The 20416-nt window shown below is 30.9% G+C and overlaps 1 protein-coding gene across 3 annotated transcripts in view; it reads left to right on the forward strand.

Moving 5' to 3' along the window:
* The window catches only part of LOC115888857 (protein sickie), a 388604-nt gene that overhangs the window by 359779 nt on the left and 8409 nt on the right, over positions 1–20416 (forward strand). For all 3 annotated transcript variants that reach the window (XM_030908721.1, XM_030908722.1, XM_030908723.1), the window contains 2 exons: positions 17704–17787; positions 20153–20371. In XM_030908721.1, the coding sequence (XP_030764581.1) occupies positions 17704–17787; positions 20153–20371 (303 nt within the window). The remainder of the gene's footprint in view (positions 1–17703; positions 17788–20152; positions 20372–20416) is intronic.

A 20416-nucleotide genomic window follows, 5' to 3' on the forward strand; every position in this document is an offset into this window, starting at 1 on the left:
AAATCCAAAAGTCTCATCAAAACCATCTCCGGTTTTTGGCTACACTTATAGTTACGAAAATAATGATACTAGATCAATTTTTATTTTGTATGGAACAAAATTGTAACAACATTGTGTGTACAAGTAATTGGAAAAAAAATACAACTGTCTTTTTTATCTAGAAATACTAATCAGAAACCTTGAAAGTAGATTCAATAGCAACAAACTAAGAAATGAATTCAAATTTTAGCTAGTTTATGAAAAAGTTTTTAATGATTTTGTTTTAACGAAATGAATGAAAGACAGGTTTCTTGTATTTTAATCACTCAATTTTTTTAATGTTTTTGATATATTATAGGTGTATTTCGCAACATTAGACAGGAAAATTGATAAATGAAATATATACTATCAATAAAATAATACCTAATTTACATATTTATGAAATATGATGTTGGAGATATGGTATAACATATCACTCGAATGATTAATTTGTAAGAAAGAGTTTTATTCTAAAGAGATAATGGGAGGTAACTTAACTTATACCTAGTTGTTTTATTGTAATGTTATACCACAGGTTATACTAGGTGTAACAGAATTTTATGGTTACATTACAGTTAGTTTCACAACACAACATTTTTAAAATAAAATAGTGTACCTACTTTCGTGATTACCGTGGTTCTATGTAGAATAGTATTAGTAGAGTAGTATAGAATAACTTCAGAGGGGAAGGTTTTTAGACACAATCTCAAGACAGTATCATTAACAATAATCTGTGGTGCCCTCTTCCTTGAGTTATAACTCATCATACAGTCTTAGGGCTTCGACAAAGGTCAGTTTTTGAGACGGTTTTATAGAATTTAGTTCTTCATCTCCGATATCAGTTCTACCAAAGTTTATAGCACGAATGATGGTTGTCGTCTTGGCGCACTCAGTGATGGAGTGTTCTGGTGTTTCTCCATTGTACCCACAGAACCTGCATTCGCCATTGTATCTTAGCTTCAGTCTACTGAGATGTTCGTGTTCATTGAGGAGATAGTGTCCTGTTAAAAACTCCATGACAATCCGAAGATTGTTCTTATGTAAATCAAGGAAAATATTTGAATTTTCTCGGTTGTAAGTCCTATATTATTAGAAATTAGTTTGGTCGGGTTTATATTTATCTTAGTTTCCTTTAAAAGCCATGCAAAATTTAGACCACTCTATATAGGCGTCATTTATTTTTGATAAATTACATTTTACTGAAATACATTCTTCTTATATCCGCTGCAAGACAGAAATTAATTTTGCTTTTAAAACCTCCTCTTGGATTTATTACAACGTCGACCTTGTTTCGCATTTTTTGCGCCATATTGCTTATTATGGTTCAAACTATCAGCGGGAGTTTTTTGTGCTACTGAATGGAGCAGCAATTACGGTTATTGTGGCGATACATACCATACATCGGACTGATAATCTTAGCAAACCAAACACCTGTATGATATTTTATGTAAAAAGTTGACAAAAATGTTTAAATATAATATATTCAGTAAAAGGGCTGGTAGATATCGATAAAAGAAACATATTTTCTCTTTACCGTTTTTCAAATAAGTCCAAAATATCCTTTTTCACATTGAAAAAGTAACAGTTTTTACCTTTATTTTACATTGAAAATTTCCAAAAAAAAATTTTTTTTGCTTAAATTTTTAGAGTCACTGGATTTTTCCTGTGTTTTCTTTTTCGTAAATTTAATCTACTACCTACGTTGCCATATTATCAAGAAATTGTTTCCAAAATTTTTTTCGCGAAAAAAACTTCATAATCGTGTTTCTGGGATCGAAATATACTACCGCTAAAAATATTTAGATTTATTTAAGACTCACCCTATATATTTTGAAAATCGATTTTTGTCTTGTTTTTATTTTTTCCATAATTAAATATTATATTTTGACAGATATTTATGGAAATTTTGTAATTAGTGACTTATACAGTGTGTCCCAGAAATAAGAGCAAGTACTTTAACTGGTAGTACAAGTTCAATTCCAGAAACACGCCTATGAGGTTTTTTCGCGAATTTTTTTTTTTTAAATTCGAAATTTTTTGAAATTTTTTTTTAGTTTTTAGTGAAAAAACATAATTTCTTGATAATATGGCAACATAGGTATTAGATTAAATTTACAAGAACGAAAATCCAGAAAAGATCCAGTGGTTCTCAAAATTTTAGCAAAAAATAATTTTCTTAGAAATTTTCAAAATGAAATAACTCCGTTATTTTGGATTTATTTGAAAAACGATAAAGAGAAAATATGTTTCTTTTATCGAGATCTACCAACCCTTAAAATACTTGCACTTATTTTTGGGACACCCTGTATATAGGGGCGTCTTGCGGTTCAAATCGGTTTCTAGTCCAATCACGGGTTAAACATCATATTCAGGAACAATGATATAGGTCTACAGGGTGACAATTTAACGGTATTTAATATTGCCTCTACCGATGATAGTATTATATGAAAATTTGGCGAGAAACACGTCAATTTACATATCGAGGGGGACAATTTTTGTGGCATTTGTTGTCGTGTTACTTTCAACTCCTTGACCCCCAGGGCACCTACCCCTAAAATTTTAAATAGCAACCCTTATTTCTTTTACCCATTTTTGTATTTCTTATAGAATTCTACATAAACTCCATTATTTTTTGAGAATTTTATAACGAACACAAAAATGGTAAAAGAAATAGGGGTTGTCATTTAAAATTTTAGAGGTAGGTGCCTTGGGGGTCAAAGGGTTGAAAGTAACACGACAACAAGTGCCTCAAAAATTGTCCCCCTTGATATGTAAATTGACGTATTCCGCCAAATTTTCATACTATCATCGGTAGAATTAATATTAAATACTGTTCGTTTTCAGATTGTCACCCTGTATATCTTTGTAGAGGATTCATTTCACCATTTGATTGTTAATGCGAATGCACTCTAGACGTTGTTTATTAATGGACCACCCTGTACAATAGCTTCCATACCCAGTTCCTGTTATTCTTCGCAGTTCCAGTAAAAGTTAACACGACAAATATACGGGATCACAAGGATACAACAACAAACAATTCAAAATGTACCTAACAACTTACATACATGTACGTACACAATACACATATCGAACGGGCACTCCTAGATCTCTCTGTTACGCGGTACTAATAGAAAAAATAGCCGGGAGTGGTACCATGCAATGGTTTTCATTTTAAAGCGTAGAATTTTAGTTAATTATATATTTGAAAATTTAATAGTGCATTAATTCGATTAGTTGAAAATAGTGATGACACCAAGACCACAGACTCTCTGGATCTTGGGCTGTATTCCGTTGCAAAACCAGGCGAACCAGACCGGTAAACTACGTTAAAGAGCGGTTCTTGAAAAACATCGGTTTGATACGGAACGGCTTGGTAAAATACTGGAAACGTCAAATGTTGACGTTTTCTAAATTTCAATACCTCTACTGTAAAATTTATCTTTTATGCATTTTTAATGTACCTATTCTCTGCTTTTACGTTTGCTTCTTCTTTTGAATGGAGTTTAATATTGAAAAGTACTTTATTAATAAACTGTTAAACTCGTTAGACAGCTCAAGTGAAGATTTGCAGGTCCAATATTAAAAGAGATCAATAATAAATAAACAAATCTAATCAATATTTATATTTTTATAGCTTACAAAACATTCACGATTACTTGTTGTCTTGTTGTTCATGTTTTCTTTAAACGTTCCTGACTTTAAGAAACAATGGCTGCATGATAAATTTAAATGGTCCTATAAAGTCATTCAACTTAGTTAATGAAATTTATTTACCTTTACTACCTACCTCCATTGCTTTTGGATGTAAATACAAAATATTATTACAAATTTTAGAAATTAAATGAGAATTTCACTCAAACTTCCAATATTTGCTTGATTTCTGTCACATAAATGACATTGATTGACAAACAAAACCAGAAAAACCCGCCTTCTCGCGCTGGTTAGTTTGATGGCAGTTATAACCCATGTAATAACCGAATTTTTCAGGAACCGTGTTCCGTAATAAGAAAACTTTCAGAAAACCTTTGAATAAGAAGACTAAGGAAGGAGCATAATGCTATCCATGTATTCATGCATGGTGGGCGGAAAAAGCTCCATAAAAGCACTCTAGGGTGGGGATCCTTGACAGTTCTGTTTGACGATTCATTTGACACATTTGAATTTGATTTGAAATTTTGTGGATTTGTCAGTCTTTACAGAGCTTATTTTATATTATTTATTATTTATTCTACTACTGATAGTTGTATAAAGGTAGTAAATCTAGATGGAAATTGTGGCAGAACTTAAATTAACAGTGACACTATCGCGATTTATCGAAAAAGACTCTAAAATAGTTCGTTGTATAGCGTGCGGTAGATCTCAGCAAAAATTGAGTGAAATAATGGAACAACTTTTCGCTAGTAAGTGACTATATAATATACATACGTGTAGTAAACCGATCATTTATGAAATTCACTTAAATTAACTAAATTATATATTTTTCTTGCATTTTAGCTTATTTATTACTTGTCAAAGATTAGATGTCAAAGAATTTAGATACGTTAATTTGACTTACCTGCTTCAGTAGCGTATCGGATGTTTGTGTTAATAAATACTTATTATAACTTATCTATTTTTATTAGAATTATATATTTTTATAACAATTTTAATAACTACCAACATTTATTCACAACGTAAAATAAAACAACAAATTATTGAGTCTACCCCACGTCTACCCTACATCATAGTTTTACATTTTTTAAATAAAATTAGAACGACACTGATAAACCGATATGCTCCTTCCTTAGTCTTCTTATTCAAAGCAGAAAACCGATAGAAACGGAACAGAAAACCATAACCAAGGTAAGCAACGGAATACACCCTTGGTTATGCAGTCTGATGTAATCTATGCAAAACTGTAATCAAAGTCATTATGTCTTAATATTGATACTAACAAAATTTATAACAAAATTGTCGATTAGGAGCTTCAAAAGAAACTACATAAAATAAACTGACTTGGCTTTACATGAGATCTTATAACTTTTTTAGCAAAGAATTGCGTTGCAAGCCTCGGTATTTTTTTACATTCTATCTTTTTCAAGGGATTACATTATTTAACAGATCACTGAACTGTCTAGACGTCATTCTACCAGCAAAAACGCACTCACCACACCTATTCTATTCCTGGAAAAAGCGTAAAGTTATCGGTGAATTTCATCGAGGCAACGAGGCATAGTTAGGGGCGTTTGAGGGTAAAGAGGGGTAGTTTTTTTCCCACCCGATCGGCGTGGGATACACGGGGGACATGCAGGAAGTGTCGTTAATCCATTATGGATATTAAACAGCTAGGAGAATAGGATCTCCCCGATATGCGGGTAAAAGGGATTCCTTTGTGATCCTGGGGGAGAGAATTTACCCTCGCTATAGGTGCAGCTCTAATGATTCGGTGATCGTAAAGCTAGTATCTATTTCCAAACATTTTCGAGGTGTTAGAAAAAAGAATACAGGGTGGTCCGAATTGTATTCCGGAAACTTCGGCAGCATATTCTGCAGATAAAAATAAGTAAAAAAGTCCGTATACATGTATGTCCTAAAATGCTTAGTTCGGAGATACAAGGTGTAGAAGTTTCATTTTTATTCCAATTTTTTCCAAATAATTTCTGAAATAACGTCAATATTTGGATGAAAATTGGTGTCTGAGAGTTATTTGACATGAGAAATTTGATTTTGATGTTAATATGACTCCTATTTGTAACGGCGCCACCTACATGTGTTTTAACTGTTTTGAAGAGTAATAACTTTTCGTCCGTACCTGTATAAAACTACTGAGTGAAAAAATATACATTTTCGTGATATTTTACGTAAAAAATATCTCTTAGTAAAAATCGGTGACAAGTTTTATGTCAATTTTTAGTGCCTAAATGACGTCTAGAGGTTGACCTCGCCAAAACGTTCATCGATTGACATTCCCCAGCCGTCTATGACACCGTTTTTTCGATCGTACGGTATCTTATTCAAATAATTACTTAACCATCCAACCAGAATATTTACAACATATAAAACATTAATTTTGATTCGCTACTCAACTACCATGAACAGAACCAGGCAATTCAAAACTATAAATACACGTTTTTATTATATTATTAAACATCTGGAGACGGAAACATCAAGTCTTCATCCTTCGTGCATTTAACAGCAAATTGATGCTATTTTTAAACGCACATCATCCTAAACTTATCTCATACAGATTTTTAATTGTTGTTTAAAAACGATTTTAAACCGACTTAAAATATGATGTACAGGATTGTTCAAAACTAACAGGTGACTACAAAATGTATATAGAATCTATTGTGGACCTCTTTCTTGAATTATAACTCATACTACAGTCTCAGGGCTTTGACAAAAGTCAGTATCTGAGACAGTTTTACAGAGGGGAGTTCTCCATCTCCGATATCAGTCGTACCAAAATTTATGGCACGTATGGTTGTCAACTCGGCGCATTCAGTGATGATGTGTTTCCCCATTTTCCCCACAGAATCTGCATTCGCCATTGTTTCTTAGCTTCAATCTACTTATTATTGGTATTCATTGAGGAGACAGTGTCCTGTTAAAAACACCCTGACAATCCCAAGATTGTTCTTACTTAAATCGAGGAAAATTTTTAATTTTTCTCGGTGACAAGTTTTCAGTAATTTCTTCGAGTGCCTTAGACCGTTGGAAGATTCCCGTTCCAGGATGGAGTCCTCCAACTTTTTGAGTTCCTCTTTAAGCTGGTTTCCACTTGGGAATCAGAACGATTCTGGTTCAGCTAGTGGAGTATTCGCTCCTTTTCTAGCTAGATCGTTTGCTTTTTCATTTTCTTTTGCCTAATTTGTTTAGGTTTTCTATAGGTATTCTTTGACCAACTTCGATTTGATTGTTACTGAATTTATCGCTTTTAATGTTTGACTATATGATAAGATGGCTATTTAGAGATTTGATTTTGTATATGTTTGTTAATTTAGCTCTGAATCAAAACCTGATTTTACTCAAAATAAAGTAGCAGAATGATGCTAGTGGTATTAAAATATTGTAAGATTAGATGAGATAGAACCATGTTATTCTAACACGACGATTTGGAACACCCTGTAAGGGAAGAACGCAAAAGGAAGTCATAAAATTCGTTTGTTCTAGGAGTACATTCTCGGCGAGTTTGTAAAAGTTTCTTAATATTACTTGAACGACATCTCAAATGCGATCAAGAATTTTTCAATGGGTTTTTGACCTTTTCTATTCTTGGAATATCTATGGCTTGAAACATTTTATTGGCTAGTAGAAAACTTGTTTCAGAAAGAAGTAATGCTATCTTTTATATGTTTTTTTTAATTTTTTTGTATGCTTGTCTACCTGGAATGCACACAATGATTGCACAGTAGTAATAGTCATTGATTTAAACACTCGTCAATGTGCCAAAGCCAACTGGTAGCTGTCGAGGGAAAACAAAATTTTATTTTCGCGAAAATTTTAAGCACCCTGTGGAATAATTGAACAAAATAAATAATTTAAAAACCACTTTGTCACCAAGTTACATCTTTTCTCGACAATTTATTATTTGATTCATCTCAGTAGCTTTTTTTGGAGATATTCGCTTTGAAGAAGACAATAACAATTTAGAATTAAAATCATTCCTTCGTTTTTTACATTAGCCAGTATTTTTTGGTAATTTAATCTTATAGTCCTGTCTTCAGCCGCATCTCAAGGTTATGTTTTTTTCAATTTCCTGTATTTACAGTCATTATTACACCATTATAAAATTCCATTTCAACTAATTGGTATATGTAGAATTAGTAGGAACAAATATATTCAGACGAGAGCAGCAAAATTATCGTAATAAAAGAAAAATTAAGTTATTTTGATATAGTATTAATATTAAAACACTTTAAAAAAACGTTCATTGCTGAGACAGTGAGACTATTAAAAACCCTGGGACAATCTGAAAACTATTCTAACTTAAATCAAGGAAAATGTTAGATTTTTCTAGGTCATAAGTACTGAGAAATTTCTTCGAGTGTTAAGACACGGTCTAAGGACCGTTGGAGGATTCCCATTCCAGGTTACAGATGGAATCTTCCAGGTTCTTGAGTTCCACTTTAATCCTTTATAGGGCAGGACTAATTATTTTCTAGTTTGATCAAATTGACTTCAACAATATGTCAGCTAACACAAAGGGAGCATATCTTCTTAATAACATTTTTTAAAAAGTTAACAAACAAGGGGGATGGTGGTCGATTTTTCAACCAGAGACTGTTAAAACAAATAGATAATAATATGTAATTAGCAAAATAAAATTACACTAAATCACCACAATACACCAAAACACTTTTACTTTTACACTGGACGCGCGTTTCGCTAACCATGTTAGCATCATCAGCAGATGATTATAAACTAAAGTACAATCTACAAGTTGAGCGTTTATATACTCGCCCAGTAGGTACCGAGTGGGCGTGGCAAAATCTAGCCAACCGAGTCAGAGCCAACTGAGCGTAAAAGTTAATTTCCGCCACTAGAGTAGTAGGAACAAAGAACTTGAAGGAATTGGACCGTTGACTCTGTTCATACTATCTTTACATTTATTAATTCTGATGCTTTCATATGCATTAAATTGCCTGTAATTTGAGACTTGTTTAATTAATTTTAAATTATTAAGATCTATACAATGTTCTTTATCAACAATATGTTCAGCAACCCAAGATTTATCCGGTCTACCATATCTTATCTGAGCTAAATGTTCTTTAAATCTAGTTAATATTGATCTTCTAGTTTGCCCAACATATTTCTGATTACAATCTTTACAAGAAATTTCATAAATACCCGACCTTTCCAGTGGAGGTGTTTTATCCTTTGGATTACCTAATAATTGTTGTAATTTATTATTAGCACTATACACAAGTTTATAATTGACATTCTTAAAAATTCCTTTTAGACCACGGGATAACTCTCTATGCAAATTCATAAAATTGCAAACCTTAATCAAACCACATGTGTTTGGAATTTTGAGTGTGCCTTAACACGACAGGATCAGGCTCAGCCTTAGGCAGATTTCTGAAATATAATATAATATATTTCCTTCGGCCAGACAGGGAAATAGACTCTTAAGTACAATAGCAAATAGCATGGCAAAATATAATGACTAAACGAGGTAATATTAAGTAAAATAAAACAACATAAAGAGAACGATTATATTTAAAAAAGAAGCTAGTTAAATAGCAAGCTGCAAAAACTGGCCACAGATGTCGAACAGATGTCCGATGATTACACATTTAAATAGCTAAGAATAAGTCATTTCGAACGTCGATAATAATAAATATTTGCGGAAAACAAAAGAAAGTGGAAGGAACAGGCACGAACCGCCGGTGGTTAGGCTTTTTAAAAATAAAAATTTACGACTCTCTTGTCCGTAGTAAGCAGGGTTGGGTATTTAGTAAATTATAGTTATTTCTTATACAAGACGATAAAATGGTCTTTTATATTGCGAAAAAATATTGCGCTGGGTTGGCGTTGGTTTCTATGTAATTTGACAAATAAATAAAGCTGTCTCTTTAGTTGTCAGTTTTGAGTCAATATTTTTTAATTCTCTTTCGTGTCGATTGCTGATTGAATTGGAACCAGAAATGGCTCAAAACGAAATAAGTAAATTACCAACAGATATTCAGGCTGAGGCGACAAACGCCATATCCATACTACTTTCATTTAAATTTCCGAATAACTTATGAAAAGGAATACAAAAATTTTCAAAAATGGCAGCAATTAAAAAGTGTGCGAGAAGAAATAAAGTTTTTAACCTATCCTCGCTGTTAAAGTATCATTTAATCTACCCTTGCGGTTAAAGTACTATTTTATCTACTATTTTTGTTTGATATAAGGCAGTTTTAAGGGTTGCTATCGAAAAAAAATCGCGAAAAGAACCTCTTAAACGTGTTTATGGGGTCGAAATACTACCTCTAAAAATATTTGCACTTATTTAAGTCTCACCCTGTATATTTATTATACAGATACATTAGGGAAACTTATTTTATTAGTTAAAATACCACTAACAAGGTTTTTTAATTTTATTTTTTTAAATTTTTAAGATTACTTGGAAATGATAGATTGAAACACTTTTCATCTTTTACTGTAGAAAAGGTTTGATAGACATTTTGTCTTGTCTGCTACCCATCCCTGGTGGTACGTAATTTCAAAAAAAGTTAACTGACTAATGCATCTGCCTTTCAGCGATGCCGAGTTCGTGTAGCAGCTTCTGCTCGGTCATTTGTTACTTCAAATAATAATTTCGAAAAAATTTAGTACCGCATAAAATTTTATTGGGCAGTCTCCGGTAGTAGAGTACCCACCGGTGCGGTGGCTACCAGTCGTATTTGTCACATACGTGAAACCAGCGAGCTTATTCTTACTAGGAATGTTGGATACACTACAGCTAGGTTATTTTGTTCTGTTGATGATTTACTTCTTTAAGGCAAAAATTGTGGACGATTCTTAATTTATATATTGCATCCATCATCCATCTGGAATGGGAATCATCCAACGGTCTCAGACACTCGAAGAAATTTCTCTGGACTTATGACTGAGAAAAATCAAAGATTTTCCTTGATTTAAGTAACGAAAATCTTCGGATTGTCACGGGGTTTTTAACAGAACACTGTCTTTATAATGATGAAAAATTGTTTTCTTTAAGCTTCATAGCACTACTTAACAGATATTTCCAAACACGATCTCATAATTTTCAAATCTGTTTAACGGGTTCATTCCTGTGATAGTCTAATAACACGCCTGAATGAACCAATTGAACGTTTTAGGTTTATTTCATTATTTCAGGATGTATATATAATTAATTTTTGGTTTGTTTTACACATTATAGGCGGTAATTTCGGATCATTATTTACAGTACTATAATTAAGTTTGTACTGTTTAAACTGTAGTTTGTGATTAATGACTTATTGCCAATATGAAAAAGATAAATTAGCTGTAACTTCTCGAGAATAAAACAGAATATAACCTAGATTTAAGGAAAAGGCAGTCATTTAGTATTATAGCTGTTTTATAGGTTGGTATTTTGATTCATTGTTAGGGGTAGGACTCCTAGTATTGCTTGATTCTCTAGAGGTACTACTGAAGTTTTTTTTTGTATTTCTTTTTTTTTATCGGTTATCCACGTTATACCACGTTATCACTACTTTGGTATAAAAAATCGAACAAACAAATTATATAGAAAAATAAAAAGAGTTTCTATTTTTCTATACAGAGTGTCCCCGAAATAAGTGCAAATATTTTAAGATCGATTTTAGATTTTGTAGATCTCGATAAAAGAAACATATTTTCTCTTTATCGTTTTTCAAATAAGTCCAAAATAACGGAGTTATTTTACTTCGAAAATTTCCAAAAAAAAATGATTTTTTGCTAAAATTTTGAGAACGACTGGATCTTTTCTGGATTTTCTTTCTTGTAAATTTCATATTAGTCATATTATCAAGAAATTATGCTTTTTAACTAAAAACTAAAAAAAATCCAAAAAAATTTTTCAAAAAATATCGAATTTTCAATTTTTTTTTCGCGAAAAAACCTCATTAGCGTGCTTCTGGGGTTCAACTATACTACCAGTTAAAATACTTGCACTTATTTCTGGGACACCCTGTATAATTTGTTTGTTTATATTATCCATGTAGTAAAGTAGTATAATTAAAATATTCGAATGATACAATGAGAATGAGACCTAGATATTACCACATATTTTAGTTCTTGGCAAGATATCTTCTACGCTGTCTACTATAAACTTTAGAATAATATTAACATACTAATGATATTGTTTTATGTAGCACGTGGTTATAAACAAGAGTGCTTAAATTTAAATAAATAATTATTTAAATTTATTTGCTGAGGAGAAGTCCAAAGTATCTATTTGTATTTTTTTGTGTTTTACTTTAATCAAACCATTTGTAGTATTTTTATAGATATAACAAGAAAAGTAATAAAATTGTTGACAATCCCAATAACTTTGACTAACAGTATCTTATATGTATATAGGGTAATCATATTAGAACATTTAACAACCAGTTAAACTGAAGCAATATTTCAACGTTGCATTGACCTATACAAATAGAAAAGCTCGAAGGCTCTCAAGGTGAAAAAGAAAATGAATAGTGAAAAGTGTTACGGATAAATATATTCTTGTGCGTAGGCCGAAAATATGTCTTAAGTTAGTAAGATAACTTACGTTGTGTAGTAACCCGACTGTAATATCTTTCACATAGTCGGCCTTGAACTTAGGATTTATAGCCCTCAGCAATAAGAAAATCTATCTATACAATTATTATTATTGCATTTTCATGTTGATCTGTTGATGAATCCTAGATCATCTATTATACATCTATTATACTAGATCATCTATTATACAATCCTAGATCATCTATTATACATACGACACGGAGTATTGTAGCTAAACGATGAGATTTTTACAAATTGTAAGTTTTGGGTTCGATGAAGGACTATTAGAGGTACAATTTAAAAATAATTTTACAAGATACAGAGTGTCTCAAATAAGTAAAAAATATCAAAGTTGTATTTTTTTAAATGGAACGCCCTGTATATTATTTCATTTTTAGTTTCTATAATTAAAATAAAGGTAAATTTGATTAAGGTTTATTATACTTAAACCTTACCGTTTTTGAAATATTTTCAGTTTTGTGAAATTGCAGTAAAAATTTTAAGGCTTCATTTCTCCAAGGGTATCAACGTTTTTAATACTAAATATTTACTTAAGTTTATTTATTGATCAGTTATTTTGTTGCAATAGTAAAAATAATACTACCTTATACAGAGTGCCTAAAAATTTATTTTAAATAATTATTAGCTTCAAACCGCAATAACTTGTTTAATTTAAACGGAACACCTTGTATATTTTACGAGAATCAGATGCACAATTTAATTGTCTATCAAATTATATTATACCATTTTTTACCTATCTCTTTAAGTTTCCGTAGAAAATGCATTTTCTTGTAATTTAGAACTTATTTATCAATATACCCATGGAATATTGCCATTTTAGATTATTTTTAAAGATGTACTAAATTTTTAAAGGATCTACCAGTTATACTTTCATTGTTGCGAATTAATAAATTATCAGGGTGCGTTTATGTTATTATGCAATATAGCAATATGTGCGTTTTGTTTTTTTGTAAATAATAAATAGCACTGACATTAAGAGATAAATCGCGATTTTTTAATGATAAAATAGTGAATTATCAACCAGCAAGTCAAATTTTAAAGAACAATGATTCAGGAAGATCTTCAGCAAGAAATTATTATTAACCAGGCAGAGGCGGTTACAGCACAAATACTGCCAGAAAAGTCTCGCGTAGCGTATATGATTGGGCATTCATAACACACTAGTTTGTTTTTGTTTTGTTATAACTTCAAAAACTCACGCGTGTGTTATTTTTTATTTTATATACGTGTGAGTAATATCTGTATAAGTAGTGGCTATTGGATAAAAGATAAAATGTGTAATATAGACAAAAAAATGATCTCGAATAAGTGTATTCAACAAATATGGAGAGTTTCGTTATGCATTAAGAAAAGTCTGTATACTCGATTTAAAAAATTGGTAAAAAATCTATTTATTTCCTGCTGAATTAATATAAGCTATTAAGTTTATGTCGTATTGGTTACTTTAACTATTAATAGAGTCATAACTCTCTTGGAACATTATTGAAATGTCATAATTACCTCTACCTTTTATAGGTAACAACCATGAAGTACAATAGAGATTTTGAGTAATAATATAAAATGAAAATGGACACTCATCTAACTACTTTAATAATTTATTTACATCATTAATGTCACATATAATAAATTTACAAAAGAACAGTTTCATCGACATCACCTACTAGAATATTTTTCTGTCCCAGCCACTGAAGATATTTTTTATATTCCTTCGGTGAATAGATTCATTTTTAGGTGGAAATAACGATTGTCGTGCTTCTACAGCTTTTTTTAATTTATTTCCTCCATTTTAAAGAAGACACTGTGCCAAATTAGTACGAAAGCCGTTTTTTTTTGGCAAAAAATTGAACTCTATTGACAACAACCGTCAGCCATAAGCAAGTCATTTAATACACAATAAACAAAGCTCCTACCAGCAGCGTTAATACAATGCAACATTTGTGTCGTTTTAAAATAGGACAAAAATATACTATGTTCGGTAAGAAATAAAATAAAATAAGCACCCTTATAATTCCCTTGATAGATAAATACTATAACTATTATTGTTGTTTCTTATAAAATTGCTCAAATCTTCATTATTTTGGATCATTGGACCTTATAGATATTAGTTAAAAAATCAAAAAGATTTACAAGCATTTACAATCGTTTGCAACCAATGTCTCCCTGGTGTGTACGCACCTTTACGCTGCAATAATTCTGTTCCCGGGCCTTTAAACTAAAATCATATGGTGGTTAGTCGAGTTAACGCACAGTTTATTGCGAATAAGCACACACATGCCTTATGTTGTTCGTTTAAAGCTGCAGAAACGACAACAACGATAAATGGCCGTTTTTATCTTTAGTCGGTCAAGTGTGGACGCGGCTAATTTAACTCACTTAAGAAACGATGCAGCCTAAATGGCATTATATGGCCACACGTCCTCCGTTCAAAGTACATAATTGGGTTAAATTTTAATATTCCAATTTGTTGGTTTGTGCGTGTAGGGTCAATGAAACCCAGCGGGTCTTTTGTTCTTATCAACGAAATATATATCAAATGATATACTTTAGTTTAATTAAATAATATTTACTTATTTTATTTTACAGATACTCGTTTTTAAAGAAGACAAAACGTTTAGTAACAATCTTAGCATTAAAAGCCAATTAAGAATCAATACAATTCATCATCATCGTCATTTTCAGCTTTTTCAACCATTTCCAATTAAGGTGTAGATTCCCTCGCATATTTAGATACTCTTTTTGTAGTTGGGCCCATTGTTGTCTATTCTTTTTTTATTTATATATTTTGTATACTTTTTTTTAAATCATATTTTACCTGCTTTACATGATGCCGCTAGGAAAAATCAGGAAGTTTGGTACCAAATGGATGGCTGCCCGGCACATAGTACCCTGGCTGTTCGGGAATATTTAGACAATAGTTTTAACGGAAATGTTATTGGCCTAAATCATACAGTAAATTGGCCAGCAGGTCTCCTGATATTCCGCCAAATGATTTATTTCTATGGGGCCATTTAAAAAACAGGATATACAAGGATAAAAATACCCAAATCTAGACGAGTTAAAAAATGTTATTTCTGCCGAATGCAATAGAATTTCAGTTTACCAACTAGCGAATGTAAGAAGAGAATTTTATGATCGCCTGGGTTATTGTTTAGCAGTCGATGGATGGATGATTTTGGAATATTTGAACATCTTAAATCCTAAAGTTCTAACAATTTAATAGTACCTAAATTAATAAGCTATTGAATATTGTAATAATACTATAATTAACCTTGTAATTGATTACTTTATTTTACTTTAATTCATATTAATTTGTATTTATAAATACATCTTTAAGATTTCCGATGTAGGAATGAGTTTTCAATAATAATAAAGCACTAAATAGGTAAATTTCTGAAATGACAACTTCATTTGACAGTTATCTTTTACCTTGACTGGTGCTCATAAGTAAATACAGAGCCATAAGAAAGGAGAAAATTTAAAAAGAAATCGGCGATAACTCGTAAACGAGCTAATCAAAAATAGCTAAAGTTATTCTTTTGAAATGTGGGTTTTAGTGCTCTTCAATAAACCTAAATAGAATTATTCTCTAAAATAATTAGGGATTTCCTATGTCCCGTCCGACGATGCAACACCCGGTATATTCCTCTATTTCCAGTGTTGTGTTACTTGTTAGAATGTCTTTTCTGTCGACTAGTTCGTTGTACATTACTTTAGCTTTTGCTAAATTAAAGTGGGTCTCAATCAATACACTTATGAAATAATATTTATAGTTTTTGTAATGATACTTTCCTTGAAAATTCATATTATTACCATTTGTTGACAGTAGTTATTCTAGCAGAGATTGTTTCTTCTTGAAAGAAACTGCTAAGTTTCGCAGTTCAGTTCTTGCGATATAAAAAGTTGCCAATAAAAAATAAAATTAATTATCTAGATATTTCTAATAGTCAAATTACTAATTCAATTTTCGTTTTAACGATACATAATATGTTAAATGTATTCTTGAGTGGCTATTAACGAGAAAAGACCATTCGAACTGTCATTGTAGATATTAAACTGTTAAGAGGAAAGTTTGATTTATCACCAGAAGTGGTGGCCTGCCCGACAGCCAGACCTGTTTCCTGTGACATAATCTATCGAAGTTTGTCAGTTTTCTAATTAACTTTGATAGAGAGAAAAATATTTATCTCATCAACAAATATAATAGTTCCACTGATTACGTCACGTGATAAACACAAATTAACATAAGTCCATAAATTACGTGAGTAGTTTTTCAGGATTACCCTGTACATTAAATCGTAAATTCAGGGTATATAACCCTGTATATTCCATGAATATAAATAGTACAATATGATCAAAAAAAAACCGTCAGTGATGGGTTTGAAACGAAGATCGCTGTCATTCTCTATGTACAATAAAATTATACGGGGACTGCCATCGATCGTCATTTCCAAGTCAACTGGACGCAGTTTTTTTCCGATCATACGATAGTTAAATTAAACAAATATGATAGTATCAGCCAATACTAAATAATATAATATCTTACAGCCATTACTATCGATTTAGTATTATTAAAGAATGATTTAAGCACAAAGAAAATTAGAGGCAGTAGAAAACAACAATATTAACAGCAACAGCGAATTTGTTTAATACTAGGCAAGGCACATAAAACAAAATTAATTATAAATGTAAATGTGTCAAGCAGGCTCTTTTTAACGATTTTCTATTTCGGAGAATCAGATATTTTCGAGATGCCTTTCAAATTTTACGGTCTGAACAAGTCAATTAGTGTTTAATATTTTAGAATAATAAAATTGTAATTTTATAGCATGTTTGATATTTTAATAAAAATAAATTATGCACTGAAGATATTAATATAAAAAACGAACGAAAATTAAATACTTTATTTGGTTTTTCGTATTTGTTAGCTTTAAATAAATATTGTCTCTTTGCAGTAAACTTTGAAATTTACCTCGATTTTAACAAATAAAATAGTGCATTTGATTTATTTCTCAGAATTTTATTTGTCAAACATTTAAAACGCTTTTGTATTATGAAAAAATAAATATTTTCAATAAGCCATTTAATCTTTAAATGTCCACTTAGAAATAATTGAGTGTTTAAGTTTCTGAATATTAAACAGGTAATTTACGAACTGGTTTGTTGATTTAAATTAACAGATTTTAGTGCTTAAAAATGTAATTACAAGGTATTTAATAGTGCTTAAAAATGTAATTACAAGGTATTTAAATGTGTGTTCAAATATTTAATTGTGAACATTAACTTTATTTTTGTATAGCGAATTAAGTTTTTTTTAATGATTCTTCAAAAATCAAATATGTATCTTCAAAATGCCTATTAGGTATGAAAAATGCATATATTTTACGATTATTAATATTATAATTAATGAAATTTATTAAATTTTTTAATAACGTTTTTTTTTCTTTTCAGGCTCATGTAGTATCTGCATTTGAACAGAGTTTGACATCGATGACGCAAAGGCTACAACATCTAACAGCAACGTCAGAAAAGAAGGTAAATATTATCTCTAATACTATATTGTTTTATTAAGAGTAAAAATGATACTTTTTGTGGCTAGACTGTACGTTTGACATTACAGGGGAGGCACAAAAAGTCATTTTTACTCCGAATATAACTGCTGTGTAGAAGTTACTGTAAGTGCTATAGTCTATAAAATGAATAACTTTGAATTTTGACCGTTATTTTTTACCAACATGTCAAATATAAAATCCCACTGTCAAAAAAGTTACTGATATTCTTTAAATTGAGTGCCTGAACGAATCAGATAGGTAACTCTTTTTACTTTCATGAAATAGAAAAGGAAAATAATAAAACAAGTGACAGTTCTTCCTCTTCTTGCAAAAATCAACACGAAATGTCATAATTGACAAAAGTAAAATGTCATCAGCTTTTGACACTTCTAAATATTAGACCAATGCCGTCTCTAATAGAACAGCCACAGAGCGAGATTTATGACGTCACGCTAGTTAGATACTACGGATTAATAAATATGTTGTAGAATACATGGAAAACATAATTATTCCTCGTATTTTTGGTTTGTATTTTAAAAATGATATAGTTTACATGAAATATACATAATATACAGTTAATAAATACAATATAATATACTTAGATTAAGAAGATAATATATACCTATTTATAGTAATAAATACTTTGGCAAATAAACTATGAACCATACAAATGCAGCAAATGTTTTACAATATACAAATAATGTGGTACATAAGATAATGCGTAACATGTAAAATATATTTTAAATTTTGGGGTTTGAAAATCGATCTAATTTAACAAAAAACATTCAATATCTACTAATAGTGATGTATTATTATTTGCATTCACAAAATTTATTTATATATTATAATGTTTACTGCAATTAATAAACTAATATAAACTTGTCAAAAGATGACCACATATTTTTTTAAATTATTATTCTTAACACAAAAACTTTCTACACTGACTATGGAGTACGATTTCAGCCATATTTTAAAACATTTGCTGCATTTGTATGGTTCATAGTTTATTTGCCAAAGTATTTATTACTATAAATAGGTATATATATTGTATTTATTAACTGTATATTATGTATATTTCATGTAAACTATATTATTTTTAAAATACAAACCAAAAATACGAGGAATATATATGTTTTCCATGTATTCTACAGCATATTTATTAATCTGTAGTATCTAACTAGCGTGACGTCATAAATCTCGCTCCGAGGCTGTTCTAATAGAGACGGCATTGAGTCAGCATGGCCGCAAGTTGCTAACCTAATAAAATTAACACTAGAAAAGCCCGCGGGAACTGTCAAATTCAAAGTTATTCGTTTTACGGACTATGCATATTTTAATGCTAAAAAAGTGTCGATAAATTCATTAGGGACGTACATATGGGTGCATATGGTACAATTGGAAACTTTTTCAAAAAAAAACATGTGCGCCACTGACTTTTTTCTTTTGGTATCAAAATTGTGTAGGCCGTTTAATGCCAATTTAAATTTATCTCTTCATATTGTCGAATTCGGCCTCGTTGATGAGATAAACGAAATTTTATTAATCACAATAATTATATATTTTACCTAATTTATTATTAAATATTATTACTATTAGTTCTTATTATTATTAGTTCAACATACAGCAATTTCAAATAAAAAAATAATGGTTTTAAGATAATTACAAAAAACCTAATTTAAAAAAAATTTAACATCATGTAACTCTAAAACTATGCAGTTTCATACCTATGTTTATAGGAACTTTTTTCATATTTTTTGATGAGGAATCAATGAGTACTTATTTAAAACTTCCGCAAGTTAATGATATTAATTTTTTTTTAAAGGTTGCTATTAGACTTGGATCAAGGCAAATTAACAAAATTGCGTTTATCTCATCAAGCAGGCCAAAGTCAACAAAATATCAAGAGACTTATCGGCATTAAACTGCTTACACTATTTCGCTAACACGAGAAAAAAAAGTCAGTAGCGTACATACTTTTTTTAGAAAAATATTCCAGTAATAACCCATATTTTTTAGCTTTAAAATATGTCGCCTTTATATTAACTTTTACCCTCAAAATTTCATTCAAAACACTAAAATACTTGGAAGAAAATTATAGTAAATCGAAAAAATATTAAGACTTTAACACCCTGTAGCTATGAAACAAAGCAAAATCGGACCTAGTGTTGATATGAAAAATAAATCTTATTTTTACGTGGGGAATCTTCTCACGAGAGAAGGCACATGTTTTTTGAAACACCCTGTATATCGACAAACGAGGGGTGCCTCACTGTTGGAATTACATGTACATTTTCTTTGTATTCTTTATTCCAATAGTCGTGTTAAATGACTCTTCTGTTCTTTTTCAGGATAGCGAACTGCAAGAACTGCGCCAGGCCATGGAGTCCCTCAGGGCGCAGAGCATCCAGGCCGGGATCGGGTCCAGCCTGGCCAGACAACCGTCCTCGGACAGCGTGTCCAGTCTGTCTTCGGCCTGTTCCGTCGACAAACAGGAAAAGAAGAAGAAGAAAGGATGGCTGAGGAGCAGCTTTACCAAAGCGTTCTCCAGGAACGCGAAAGTTACCAAAGTGCGTAGCTAATTTTTGAATAATTTCCAACAACTTTATACATAA

The sequence above is a fragment of the Sitophilus oryzae genome, unplaced genomic scaffold (assembly GCF_002938485.1).
Source record: "Sitophilus oryzae breed Bouriz unplaced genomic scaffold, Soryzae_2.0 scaffold_808_pilon_pilon, whole genome shotgun sequence".
Classification (NCBI taxonomy): Eukaryota; Metazoa; Arthropoda; class Insecta; order Coleoptera; family Curculionidae; genus Sitophilus; species Sitophilus oryzae.